This window comes from Mustela putorius, unplaced genomic scaffold (genome assembly GCF_011764305.1).
Source record: "Mustela putorius furo isolate JIRA1106 unplaced genomic scaffold, ASM1176430v1.1 tig00003858_pilon_pilon_pilon, whole genome shotgun sequence".
NCBI lineage: Eukaryota > Metazoa > Chordata > Mammalia > Carnivora > Mustelidae > Mustela > Mustela putorius.
This window is the reverse complement of record NW_025422010.1, coordinates 53,257,915-53,272,911: the sequence shown is the minus strand read 5'-3', so window position 1 is coordinate 53,272,911 and position 14,997 is coordinate 53,257,915. Positions and strand designations below refer to the sequence as shown.

The 14,997-nt window shown below is 43.0% G+C and overlaps 1 protein-coding gene across 1 annotated transcript in view; it reads right to left on the bottom strand.

Annotated features, from left to right (window-relative positions):
• Nucleotides 1-11,967, bottom strand: part of PHLPP1 (PH domain and leucine rich repeat protein phosphatase 1) — a 205,786-nt gene extending 193,819 nt beyond the window's left edge. Inside the window, exon 1 of the mRNA XM_045065697.1 lies at nt 10,265-11,967. Within this exon, the coding sequence (XP_044921632.1) occupies nt 10,265-11,825 (1,561 nt within the window). The 5' untranslated portion in view covers nt 11,826-11,967. The remainder of the gene's footprint in view (nt 1-10,264) is intronic.
• Nucleotides 11,968-14,997: the final 3,030 nt, after the last annotated feature.

Genomic DNA, 14,997 nt, shown 5'->3' with positions numbered 1-14,997 from the left:
ATGTATACATATGTATGCATGTCAGCATTTTATACTCCAGCTAACCCCATTCCCACCCCAGCTGTTTCAGGATGACAAAGTATCCACAGGAAAAGAGAATCCTGATACATCCATATTCCAGAAGTATGTAAGCTACCATTCAGAAAGTAAAAGTCATAGACTGCTATTGAGAAATTAAGGAGCAAAAAAGAAATGTACTAGAAATCAGACAAAGATCTTCCCTTTCTCCCTATTTTCCTGAACAAATTCAAAATAGTTTACTGAACCTATATTATTCTATATCACAGATTTTAATCTCTATCAGTTAAAAAAAAGGAAAGTGGCATTTTGTATCAGTGAAGAAATAACTCAATTACCCAATAAAAAGTACTGACACAATTTGTTCTTTCCCACTTTCTATGTTTCTTAAACAACAGATTAAAAATTTCAGCACAGAAAATAAAACAATAATACCACAAGAAAATACAGGGAATTTTTTTTTAACCTGGGATAGGGAGTCTTTCCTAAGCATGACAAAGAACCCTGAATATTTAAAGGAAAAGACAGACATAAATGTGTAACGAATAAAGAAAATATTAGTGACTTACAAAAGAAAGAGGTTTTCCCTAAATATATACCCAAAACAAATCTACAAACCAGTAGGAAAAAGGCAAATATCAAAGAAAAAAATTAGCAAGGGAGATAAATAGGCCATTCACAATAATAAGTTACCAATTAAGATGTGGAAAAAAGTGTTCCACATAATTAAGAACTGAAAATTTTTTTAAATCAAGATTTTTTCCTCCCAAGACGACTTATCCCACCCCACTCCTCCCCCTCCCGTCCATAAATAGGACTACCACCTCCCATTAACATCCTGCCTCAACCCTCCACGGAGAGCACATGTGTGGGGGGGTGTGCGAGAGAACAAGGGTCCTTCAATTACAGTCGCGTGTTCTTCTCAGAAGGAGACATCCTTATTACATCCACCTGAATGTCAGCTGTCTCCAGCCATACCACCTCTCCAAGAGACCATCAAGAGAAATTTCTCCTCCGTTTCAGCATCTGGAGTACATACTCCGCTTGTCAGATGCAATGTATTTTTACCCTTTTGTATTTCTGCACTTTAAAAAAGTTCCCTTCCTTGTATCAAAAATGAACAGTCCTTTTGAAGAATTAATTGACTCAGTAGATTAACTTCCCTATAAGGAAAGCTAAAACTTTTGCTTAAGGTAAATGACCAAATTAAAATAGAGCCTACTATAGAAGGGAATCTCTCACACCGCTAAAAATACTCACAAACTGCCTTTTTGCTAACAGGGGCAGAAATTTTTTTTTAATTTTTCTTTCTCTCTCCTCCTCCCGCTACCTCTCTTTTAGGGAGAGAGAGGAAATTTTCAAAACAGTAGCAGATTTCATGATAAAGATTTCCAAAGCCAACAGACAACAAAAGCCCAAAGATTACTGAAGCCAGTTGGGTTTTGTTTTTTTTTATAACACACAAAAGTAGAACTGTGCATGTGTGCATAAATACACTAAGTGCATCTCATTGTGAGAAGACATCCTTTTAAAAAACTGAAATAAAGAATATAATACTGGATTTTTTAATGAACAGATTTGAATGTGAATTTTTTTCAAAATCTATTCTTAAACTTTTCTCCCAAATATTTTTTAAAAGTCAGTGATTTCTTTTTACAACATTTCCATTCTAACAATTTCAGGTTCAAAGTACTAGGTGAATCACCAATGGTTTTCTGATTTTGTAGTACTGCAACTCCTCTCAGCCAACCATCTGTCACCTTTAAAGTTCTATCATTAAGTCCCCCAAAGGGTAACATCACTGATGAAATCTAATTTCCCTCTATGCAATTAAGATATCCAACTGTTCCATCAGAAGCCCCTCCTTATATCTGTCACAGTGATATGCAACCTCCCAAAAGCACTGATTAGAAGGAAATGAAACTCGAAACACCTTGAAGTCACAGAGAAACCACGAAATGTGTGACATACACTCCATTTTTTTTTTAAAGATTTTTTATTTATTTTATCAGAGAGAGAGAGGGAGAGAGAGCGAGCACAGGCAGACAGAATGGCAGGCAGAGGCAGAGGGAGAAGCAGACTCCCTGCCGAGCAAGGAGCCTGATGTGGGACTAGATCCCAGGACGCTGGGATCTTGACCTGAGCCGAAGGCAGCTGCTGAACCAACTGAGCCACCCAGGCGTCCCTACACTCCATTTTTTTTTAACTTTCATTTTGAATATGAAATATAAAGAGGATCCAAGGCAAGTTTTTAAGTTCACAATGTAATGAAAAAAAAAGAGCAATGGACAGATAATCCAAATCATGAGTGCTATTCTTAATTCTGAGAGTAACTTGATCAATGATCTTAGACCAGATACTTAACCTCTATGGGCTTCCTTTCCTCATCTATAAAGATACAGATGTTAGGACCTCTGTGGGACCCTTAATTCCATCATTAATCAAATTAACAATACAAAAATTCATTTTCTTTAAGTGCTTCTTCTCCTGAGACTCTAGGCACAAGGAGATGGGCACACAGCTCATCAAGAACTAAAACGAACTAGTAAGTTTTGCACATCTGAATACCTCAAATATAGAGTTACCATTATAGTAAACTTGGAAAACTGAATTATGAAAGGATCTTGCTTTATGCATCAACTTAGGAAAAAACTCTAACTTTAAAAAGCATGTATTTCTTTAAATTTCTCTCTAGCAGGGCTGGCAGAGAGAGAGTGAATCAAACGTCCCCTACACTGTCATTAGTCTGAATCTACACCAAAAAAGTGATCTACTCTGGTTGCCAACCTCAGGCTATCTTGCATACATGAGAGCCAAGTCCATTCTTTTCTCCCTAAGAAAATGCAGGGGATTGGACTCTTTTAAACCCATAGATGGGTCTTACAGAACTTAAAACAACTACAACTTTAGTCTCTCTAATGGGAAGGAATGGTTCTCCAGTGGAGCCCCAGAATATTAAGAGGGGAAATTGATCTTAGACTTATTCCACTCCAAGCTCATCACTTTACTGACAGGAAAGAAAAGCCCAGGATAGGTTAAAATGAATGCCCAACGTCGTGCCAAGTTTCCCAGCTTTCAGACTAATTTCCTTAAACTACACACCACTTTTTCTTAGTGTGAGATAAAACCACGTAATTTTTCCCCAAAGGTTATTCTGAAAAAACAAAACAAACAAACATACAAAACACCAACCAAGGTTACTCCCACCTGACCCCAGGACACATCAGCGAAACTTAAAAACCATAAGGTAGCACCCACCAGGACTAAGACACAACCAGACAAGCTCTCAAAATACATGGATGGGAATAAAGACAGAATTCTTTAGGAATAAATTTCTCATAAATGACAAGGTAAAAAAATAAACTGTTTCTATGCATAAAATTTCACTCTTTGAACCATGTGTCAGGAGTGAACTGACTGTAAAATCCAGATAATTATTGAATAGGCAAGGGAAACAAGTAGAAATCATACTTTCACTGTATTTAAAACCATGCCTCATACCTGAAAAGAAAGCCCAAATATTCTAACATATAGGCAGATATATGACAAGAGTCATTCTCTAACTTATTTTCACCAGATGTAGGAGTCAGTAGAAATAGACAGCAACAAATACAAAACTCTTCCACCTTGAAAAAAATGCAGAAAAAAAAAGCTGAAAAGAAAAATCAACCAAATTCAAATCCTGTCAAACCTCAAATTTCTAATTAGATTTTTTTCACTCCTTATTAAAATGGTCTAAAACAAAATTATTTCAAATTTTGTTCAGTCTTCAACTGAATGCTTTCACATAACTGGAAATGAGACTAATTTAATTTTAGCAAGCTTCATTTGGGAAAGTATATGCCAAAAATTCTGAATTTGTTTTGTCTTTTGCTAATATATTGACATTTACAAACTTATAAAGTGTGTTCAACCTACAAATAGACTTTTCCACTCCTCTCCTAATAGAACCTCTAGGTTCCAAACTCAGAAGAGCTCCTGGACTTGTACCTGAACAAGACACTTTATCATGATACACATTTTACAATGTATGAAAGCAAGAGATGTAAAAATACAACAGGGAAACAATTATTTCAGCAAGAACTTGGTGTTCTGGGAAGGTTATGCTTTGTTTCATTAAACAGACTAAAAGGTATCCCAGGCATCTATTACATACAAAGTACGTAACAAAACCACTCCACCTCTAAATCCAAGTGCAGTGACACGGCAGTAATGCGCGAGCTGTCACCATGCTTGACTCAAAGCTACACCAAGCAACCTGGAAGAGCTGCTATTTCACAGTTAACCAAATATTCCAATGTCTTTTAATCAAAATATCATTAAGATCTACTCTTTTCAGATCCCTGAGTTTCAAATTTGTCAAAATCTCTCAAAGCCTAGAGTTGAAGTTTCACACAAATCACACAAACCAAAACACAACCAGTCACACAGACTTACTAGGTTATAAATACCTAATATGCCTAAAGAATCCACAGGGCCAATTTTTTTTTTTTTGCCTTAATTATCCTACCTTTAGAAAACCAAAGATAAGTATAAAAGAAAGGGCTTGCCCTAGAAGCACAGGGACAGGAGGCCAGATTCAAAACCCCTCATTACCAGTGTTACACCAGATGCTTGGGATTAAAGAGGGGGAGTGGGTTTTAGAAGTGGGAATTTTTTTTTTTAAGGCTTCACTTTCCCAGATATTTTGATAACTTCTTTCTCTTTTTCAAAATGTCAGGCATCTTTTTTAAAGGAAACACTTTTCTACTGAGTGGCTTTAGGATCTCCTGACTCCCACAGTACAATTAAACCCTTCTCCTGTCCAGATATACTGAACTGTGTTCAACCCTGGCACATAACAAAATCATTAAATCTAAGATGCCTCATTTGACAGATGTCTCATTAAATTCATCTCCAAGCTGAGGTGAAAAAAAGAAGGGGAAAAACACCTGTTAACTCTAAGAAAACTTTAGAACTGCTCTCTCCAAATCCACAGACACCTCCGATCACATGCAACAGAAGACATTAACAGTATGTGGCACATCTAAAATCTCCTGCCCTGGGAGAAATGCCTGTGTGTATATGTGTGTTTAACACATCCCTGGGGACCCAAACAGGATGGAAGGCTGAAGAATCAGGGCATACACCACCAGCTGCTTAACAAAATTCCACAAATTCAACTCAACAAATGTTTAAACTAAAATGCCAAGTATTACACTAGGCTTGGATCATAAAGAGTGTCAGTGAAAGTTATGTTACCAATAAATCAAATTCAGGGCTAAAGAGAATAAGTAACAACAGAAACACTTTACACTTTAACAAATATTGATGACCTTTGGATAATCAATCATTTAAGGTGGTGTTTTTAACAATCGTATAGCAACAAAAAGATACAACTTTACAACCTAACTTACACATTTCCTCTCCCTGCAATTACTTCACTGAGCACAAAAGACACACACTGTAGAAACAACTATGAAATTCAGGGAGAGGCGCTTACTCTCTAGCTTTCTATAATATATGAATTATAAAAAATAACTGTAACAAGAGCATAGTAACACCAGCAAAACAGTATCACAGAAGTAACAACAATTCTATTTTAAAATAAAAGATGTAAGCAAGACTTTTCTGATGTAACTCTTCAACACTTTACAAGTAAGGCTATGTTTTAAAGGAACTGAACTGCCACACCTCCACCCTGAAAAGTTATCCACTTTTCAGATGAAGTGTTAATTCGCTTTACCCAAGGAAGATTTACAGTTTAACAAATGAGGCATGGTTAAATAAAAAAAATAGTCATTAAGTAAACTTCATTTCCTAACAACTTGAATGCAAGCCTGACTATTGCAACCAGAATATTTACAACACTTCAGTACTCTTTCTGTATTGCCTATTTGCCAGGCTTGTTACTTGAGGTTTTTAAAGGCAGCATGATTTTAAAAAGGGGGGGGGGGGGGGCATCAACATTTCACAAGGAATACCACTTTGGACTGGAGGATAATATCACCTCATTACCAACAAAAATAACGTATTTTCTGAATGCTTCTAACCAAGTGAAAAAAATCAAGTGTAAATGAAATTCAGCATCGATTCATGGAAAGTGATATGAATTGCAAAACAGAACATCCCAGCTCTCTATTCTCAGCTCTGCCAAGGACTGAAAAACCACAAGCAAGAGGCAAACCTCTCTGTGCATGTTTCTCCATCTGAAAAGAGGACTGACACGTCTCCTCCCTAATAATGTTTTTGAAAGGACAAATAAGACCATTGATGTGAAAGCCCTTTAAAATGTTTGAAGATAATAAAACCCAACATATTAATAGATGTTCTCAAACCCCAGTTATGATGGAAAAGACAGCATGCACTTTCTATCAAAAACAACAAATTTAAAATGTACATACAAAACAACAAAAATAAAGTTAAACCCTTTGTTCTTAAAATTGAAAGGACTGTTGAAGCACACATTGGTGTCACATGCTCATAGCACGTTACTCAATACTGTGTAATTATAGTAATAAGAGCCTGCTGGTCAATATTGCAGCTTAATGCTGAACCACCCCTTCTCGGTTTCCATGTAGGAAACCACGTAAGGTTTGATCATTCCCAACAGAGAAAAAGAGAAGAAATATGAGAGGGGTTACGAGATCATTCTCCTAAGCAATCCCAAGAACTCAAATAAAAATATCTTGTCCAAGATTCACTGGACACAGTGGGTGTGCTCTCCATTCTCTCAACATCCTTTCCCACTATTGCAATTTGAACTGAATTAGCTAGACCACGAAATCTAAAGGTGGTGCAAGTCAAAAAATATGTAGTTTAAGACTGCCCTTGGTCAATGACTCAGACTCCCCAGGGAGTCCAAAACACAAAGCTCATTCATCTTTTGAAGTCCATTAGTTACATCGAGCAACATAAATTTTTAAATTTTTTAACATAAAATTACTCTCTTCCAATTAGAATTTAAGATGGTTCATTTTAAAAGGAAATTAAATGTTAATGTACTTAAAATACTTAAAACCAGTCATTTCATATAAAGCCACTTAAATTTTGTCATATTTTAAATCAGCTAAAAGAATGCTTGAAAGATACAATAACAATTTTTTTACAATAACAATTTTCAAACTAAGTTTTCATTAACAACTCTGTAATTAGATAGCACCTTTCATCCAACACCTTATAGTTCATTAAAGACTTTCAATTTACTTTACTCAAATAAGTATTTAAATATTCAAAGGCTGCAAATACCTTTCAAAGACTTTTAATAATAACTTGAGTCAAGTTATAAATACTGAAAGTCCACTGAAAGGTGACCTTCAAAAAAGAATTTAAGTTCTCTGCTGGACAAGAACTTCTCAAAAAAAAAAAAAAGAGCTGACTAGATAACTAGACAGCAGATAATGAGCTCAATTTAAATGCAGTAAGGTATTCAAATGGCTTCAAAGGCAACTTCCTAATCTATCCTTAACTCCAACTACACATTTAAACAAAAAGAGGTGCAGCAAGAAATTTAAGACTAAGCTATACGTAAAATCATAAAAACAAATGTGGCACACAATACCCTCTTAAAGGGTGTCCTCTAAAACAAACCTTAACTCTCTTTTTCCCAAGGAAAAGAATTACTACCAAAATGTAACACTCCCGTTGGGTGCCCTACATTCCCCTGCAAAGGGAATTTCTAGGAATCTCCTCCAGCCAGGTACAAACCTTCACTTTGTGAAATCCTGACAGTGTTCCTGTAACATGTAAGACCACCTCAGGAAAAGGCCCTTTTGTTCATCAAAAACTAAACTCTCTTGCAAAAGTTCAAGTGGATTCACTACATGCTGAATTTTGTTCTATGGCAAATGAATATCAACAGACATTTTGTATATTACCTTGGGTTTAAAATAGGCTCAACTCTGTAGAGAAACAAAAATAAACAACTAGCCATCTCTGTAACAATCAAGCATCTTCCTTCTAGGACACCTATACAATGGCTTCACATTCAAGAATAGGTTGGATACTGTGTGTGACATCCCCATTTTATTAGTTATTTTTATAAGTGTATACACAAAGGCGTGTATGTATTTATACTGTGCATACAGAGATGAAGCAAATAAGTCCAGAAAAAAATAACTACAGCTTTTACAAAAGCAAAACTTAAGAGTAAAATGATCACACCAGAAATTTAAGATTCAACCGGGTAGAAAATCTATCACTTTTTATTGCTAAGCTTTAAACACACAGACACACACACACACACAAATGCACTGTACATCACTCACTTAGAATATTTAGACACACTTGAAGAGACAGGGAATCAAAGATTTAAATTCCCATGACTAGGACACCCAAAACCTTTCCCAGGGACATTTATTGTAATCAACGTGTGGAAAACAAGAAAAGCAGAGCCCTTTCTACATAAAATGTGTTCAATACTGTTTACTTTACATATCCTTTGCTTTATATATATACTTCACTCAATTTAACTGGTTTGGCTCTAAGAGCATTTAGCATTCTCACATTAACATTCTCATTCCAAGTGTGATTACCATTTAATACTTTTGCAAAATAACAATATTTTACAAAATACATGAGCTCCAGGAGGAAAAGATATAGTTGTTGCTCCTACAACTTAAGAACAAAAACAAAAAACACTGATTATCTAGGTCATAACTTTTAAAGCATGATATTATCTTTAGATACTGAAAATGCTATTGTATGATGATATAGGTTTCTTTATAAGGCAAAAATCCATCAGAAATCCACCTGAATTATTAAAAAACTTCAATGAAGCTTAACATCTCACCAGGAATGCTACTGTATTTCAATGTGGGAGTAAAGATTTCTTCATTCAAACTGACTAAGCTGCCACTAAGACACAAGTTGACCCAAAAACATTAAATTAGAAATAATGGCAACAGATTAATAAAGTTACAAGTATGATTATTTTTCAACCAGCACCTACAAACTAGAAGAGTAAAGCTGAGGAAAATTTAACTCTCCTAATTTAATTTGGTTATGCTAACTTTATTTAAATAAAATTTATTATCACTAAGAACTTAATTGTTTAAACCAGAGGAGGAAAAAGATGCAAACAAATAGAAAGCTCCAATATAATAACCAGGATCCATAGCTCCCTAATTTAGCACCCACTAAGTGTCTAATAAAGAGAAAAACAGGGGCGCCTGGGTGGCTCAGTGGGTTAAGCCACTGCCTTCGGCTCAGGTCATGATCTCAGGGTCCTGGGATCGAGTCCCGCATCGGGCTCTCTGCTCAGCAGGGAGCCTGCTTCCTTCTCTCTCTCTCTCTCTGCCTGCCTCTCAGTGTACTTGTAATTTCTCTCTGTCAAATAAATAAATAAAATCTTTAAAAAAAAAAAAAAAAAAAAGAGAAAAACATTAGTCACTCCGAGTCAAGAATTACATCTAATACACCAATCACATCTCAAAAAGCCGGGGGGGGGGGGGACAGAAGAATTAAAGTTTTCATCTAGAACCGACAAAAAGAATTAGGAGGATTTTAGATTCCATCTCAAGAGACTGTGACCACTTCCAAGTCTTACTGTGATCTCCACTGCAGGTCACACTGCAATGGCCAGACCGGGTTATCGAGGCTGGAAGTAAGAAATGAGAAAAAAAAAAAACTAGGCAGCATCACTTTTGTTGCAAGAATCAAACTTGCAGGTGAAACTGAAGTAAAGCAAAAAAGCTCTGGAGGAAAAAAAAATCCCTAAGAAGGGTCCCATCTGTTAGGGAGGGCTCAGTGGGCAGACGAGTTTGACAGAGAGCTGAACGAGCGCCCCAGGTGACAAGAAAGAAGCTCCTGGGGACCACACAGGAATGACCAACTGTGGACGAGTAAACAAAGAGTGACCTGGAGCTTGTCTGTCGGTCATTTCCCTCGATGTGTACGAGATCCTTTACCTGAAATCCCAGACTGCCTCAAACCCAACAAGCCCTCGAGGGAGGCCTGAAGGAGTTCCCTCATTATTAAAAGTACTACTGCCTCTCTCAGAAGTATCTGCTACCTGTAATTCCTGGTGGCTGTGCCACCTCTTCCGACGGCGCTTCCCCACCTCCATGTCCCCAAGATTGACAGCAACTCGCCGATTTTACAATTGCTCCACTTAGGATGGCACAGAGGGCAGGCGAAAGCTGTAAAGAACAAAGACTCCCGAGGGCGTGCATGCCCCCTTGGTCCGGACAGACGGCCGAATGCACCCATTCCTCCCGACCTGCAAGTGTTTACACGCCACGCGTCACCGTACAGGTGAATTCCTTACCTGCATAGAAGCGGATGAGGCAGCCAATCTCCGAGTCCATGCCTTCCTCCTGCACCCGCCACAACTCCCCAAATCCCAGCTGGAAGAGGTAGTCATTTTGGATCTGCAATGGCTTCTCGTCCGCCTCCAGGCGCCGGGTGGTCTCTCCGTGGAGCTGCACATACAGGGTGGGCGGCGGAGGCGCTTTCTCCGGGGCCGCCCCGTTCCCACCCGGGGTCGCCTGAGGGCGGCTAAGGGCCGCGGCTGCAGCCGCCTTTTCTTCCCGAGGCCGGTCGCGGACAGCCCCTCCCGGGCCGTCGACGCCCCTCGGGTCTTTCGGCTGCAGCGGAGGCGGGGAGGCCGTCGGGGAAGGCGGTCGGGTGCCCGCTCCGGGCCGAGCCGGCGCGGAGCGGCCGGGCAGGCGGGGCTGACCCGGAACCCCCGGCAGGCCCGGGGCCGGGTCAGCCTCGAGCTCCTCGGACGACGAAGAGGAGCCGCTGCCGCTGCTGTAGGGGTCCAGCCGGTCCGACACGCTCTCGGCGCTGGGGCTTAGGCTGAAGCTCTCGGTGTCGGAGGCCGGGCCGGCGGCTGCGCCGTCCAGGCGCTGCGGGGCGCCCGGCTCACCCGGGCTGGAGTCCGACGGCGCGGGGCTGGCGCGGGAGGCGCGGCGCGCCCACCCGTCCCGGCCGCCAGGCAGCTGCAGGTCCGCGGGAGGCGCGCGCGGCGGGCCCCCGACGGCAGCCAGCCCGCTCCTCCCGGGCGGCGGCCCCAAGTCCCGGGGTTCCGCAGGCGCGAGCCGGGGACCGACGTCGGGGGGCCGCTCCGTGCCGGCCGCGGGGCCCGGGCCCTTGCCCAGCACCTTGACCACGCCGCCGCCTTTGTGGCCCACCTGCAGGAGGCGGGCGGCCACCTCGCCGGCCGTGGTGTCCAGCGTGCAGAGCACCGGGCGCAGGTAGGTCGAGGCCAGGTGGCGGTCGAAGACGTGCACGCAGCCGCGCTGGAGCTGGTGCCTCACCCAGTCCCGGTCCGACGGCTGCAGCTGCAGCATCTGCCGGTGCTTCAGGAGCAGCGTCTTCCTGTCCAGGCTCCGGGTGCACAGCGACGCCGAGGCCGAACAGGAGGTAGAGAGGCCGGCGGCGCCGGGGCAGTGCGAGGCGGCGGCGGCCGAGGACGACGACGACGACGACGAGGAGGACGAGGACGAGGCGGCGGCGGCGGCGGCCGCGGACAGATTCCTTTTCAGCCGCCCTCTCCTCAGCAGGAGGGAGTTGGCGCCGCTGCCGGCCCCGGGAGCCGGGGCAGCCCCGCCGGCGGTGGGCTGGGGCGCCCCGCGCCGCCGCCGGCGACCCGTGCCTCCCGCCCGGCCCGGCAGCGGCCCCGGCTGCGCCTCGCCGGCGGCCTCGTCCCGCGCCCCGCCGGTCGGGGCCGCCGGGGTCAGCGCGGGCTCCGGACTCCGGCCGCCCCCGGCCGCTGCCGCCAGAGCCGCCGCCGCCGCCAGAGCCGCCGCCGCCGGAGCCGGAGCTCGGTCCTCCCTGCTGGTCTCTGGGAGTCGCTGCGCCGTAGCCGCGGCGGCGGGCTCCATTGCAGTGGGGCTTCGCGCTTCCCCCCCAGCTCCGGAGGCAGCGGGAGCAGAGGGAGGCGGGGAGGCGAAGGTGGGAGACGGCGGCGGCGGCAGCGCGGGGAGAAGGGAGAAGCCAATGGCGTTCGGCGCGGCCGTTCCAGGGGATTATGTGGCAATTCGGAGCATTCCGTCGGTGTCTCGGTGTTCCATCCCGCGCGCCCGCCCGGCCCGGCCGGCCGCCACCGCCCCCCCACATACACACGCCCTCCCCGCCCGGGTCGCGGGCTCGGGAGCGCAGACCCCGCCCGCCGCGGCGAATCAGCCGCGCAGCCCGGCTCATTGAATATTAATCACGCGCCTGGAGCGGGAAGGCGGGAGGCGGGCAGGGCGGGAGCTCCACGAGGGCCTCATGAATATGCATCACTAGTATGACGGCATTCCCGGGAGGAGTGGAGAGAGCCGGAGGACGGCGGGGAGGCGGGGCTTCAGGGTAAACAAACGTGATGCGTGCGTACGAGGGCGGGGCGGGGCTGGGGGCGGGGGAAGACAGGTCCCGGGAGGTTCCGCGCTGGCCTTGGGAGAGGGGCCGGCTAAGAAGAGAGAGGCGCGCGGTGCTTCTTGGGAGTTGTAGTTCTATTGCGGGAACAAACGTGCCGGAGGAAAACATGGCGAACCACAAGCCCCAGAGTTCCTTACCTTATGCCCCTCCTTGCTGCCAGCCGCTAGCTACGGGCAGTGGGTATTGTGCCCTCTGCTGTTAAACTGGGCATATTCTTGTTCATTAACTTGTGCCCAACCCGCCCATTCCCGCTCCCGACAAGGCTTTCGTTTTCCTTAATGATTTAAAGCGAGGGCTTTGAGGAACTCTCCTCGACGCGGTGTGAAGGTCCCGGTTCCGTGGTTCTCACCTCCACCCACTGAATGAGATGCAAGAACACACCCAGAGCGCCCCGGGATAACTGGCGGTGAAAGTGGCCAACCTCACTTTTCCCCCGCTTTTTCCAGGCCAGGGAAGACAGTGACTGGAAATTGTAACTTGGGACAGTTGTTGAGAGCGCTTTTTGTTAATCGTACAACCCCGAGTCAATCCTCTCTCTGCAACTATGCGTGAGAAGGAAAAAGGCAAAGGGTTGGGGGTCTCGTTTTTTCCCAATGACCTTGAAGTTTGAAGTTTATTGGCAACGGAAGCAGCGGAAAGTACAAGAAATGTTGGACTGGAGACGTGGTGGGATAGGAGATTGGTCGTCTTGTGTATACTCTCTTATGTCTTACCTTTTTTTTTTTTTCCTTCAACACTAAGAAAAACAATTGGTTTTTGCTGCTACAATGTTTAGTTATGGTCTGAAAAGTTGCACTTTCTTATCACTTAAAACGATACTGTAAGCTACACTAGAATAGCTTGCTATTCAAAAGAATTTAGCAACTTTTTTAATTGTATTACCGTTCCCCCAGATCGTTTTATAAATCTGGATTTTCACATGTGAGATTCTGTCAACTTCTACTGTCAAAGGCCTGCCTTAACTTCCGTAAAGTGGCTAAATCTGGAAGGGGTGCCAAGGAGAGAGAGAGATGAGGCGTTCGTGGATGGTTCAATCAGTGGAACATGGGACTCTTGATCTGGGTTCATGAGTTCGAGTCCCACTTAAGAGTAAGAGATTCCTTAAAAATAAAAAATCTTTAAAAAAGGAAAAAAGAAAGATCAGCTAGAACTTGTCACTGAAATAAATTGATAAGGGCAAGAAAAGTCACACTTATCTTTATCCACACAATTCCGCTGAAGAGGAATGAAGGGTGCCGACACAATAAAAATAAATATTTCTCTTAATTCTTGAAATTCCTGAAAATGATTTTCTACATCTTTCTTTTGAAATCTTACCCCTTGGCCTCATGAAACTAATTTTTATTGCATTTCAATTCAATCAACAGCACAGAGTTCCATTTTTAAAATTAGGGAGAGTGCAAATTCTCCCAAGAGATAAGACAGTCACGTCAATTAATTTAACAAATAATCATAAACATATTATACAGCAGTCACTGTGGTAAGCAATTGAATAAATCAGATACTGTCCTTGCCTTCATAGAGCTTATAGGTTATAAAGAAAGACATTCAGCAAGTGAGAGGGAGGCAGAAGGGGGGAAATACTAGGTGCCATGAGAAGAAACAAAAATAAAACAAGGGGAACTGACCTCCTCCAGGAAGTCAAACAGTAGAGACTAGCTTTGGATGAAATTTTCTGTAACTAGTAAAACTGGGTAGTTGCTGAAGGATCTGTCTCTGAAAGAAAGTAAAGAGGCAGAAAAGAGGTAATGATATTAAAGATAAATTTCAACTACACTAATCTGTATGTTGCCTTGAATAGCTCCTAACACAAACTCTTCATTCTAGAAAGGAAAAGAATGGTATTTTAATTGAGCCTTTCTTAAACTAGATTAAAAAACAAAGAACATGTTAAACTTCAATCCTAAAATATGGACTGTTTAACCTCTTTATATTCATTAGTACCTTAGCTGATTTCCTACAAATGTGTTTAACTTTTGCTATTTAAGAAATATGGCTTATAGCTTATAGCTCCCTTCTAAAGGTATATATATTTTTTAAGATTTTATTTATTTATATGACAGAGATCACAAGTAGGCAGAAAGGCAGGCGGGGGTCGGGGGTGAGGTGGGGGGAAGCAGGCTCCCAGCTGAGCAGAGAGCCCAATGACCTGAGCCAAAGGCAAAGAGGCTTTAACCCACTGAGCCACCCAGGCACCCCTCGAGGTATATTTCTTTAGTTAATGTAAGAAACTCAGGGAAAGTTTGTTCTAATCATAAATAACATTGGCCTAATGTCCATTTGCATCCTAAGAAACTGTAGTGCTATACTTAAACTAGCTCTGGTTCCCATCATTCAGCTTTATACAATCATCCTCTCTCTGCCTTTTTATCCACTAGGAATTTTATTTACTCTTTGAAGGTATTTATAACCAAAACACCTCCTCCAAGGGGGAAAAAATGTAAAGAAATAACATACTCAGAAAATTTAGTATCCAAAATACTGGAGGTGGGAGGGGCTGGGAGTTCTTATACACGACTGCCCAACTTGGTATGAGGAATCACTGAATTGGGAGGAGGGGGCCATAATGAGTACTGTTAATGTTAAAGTATCTCAGCATAAAGAGAAAAGGAAATACCTTCCAGCCTAAAAAAC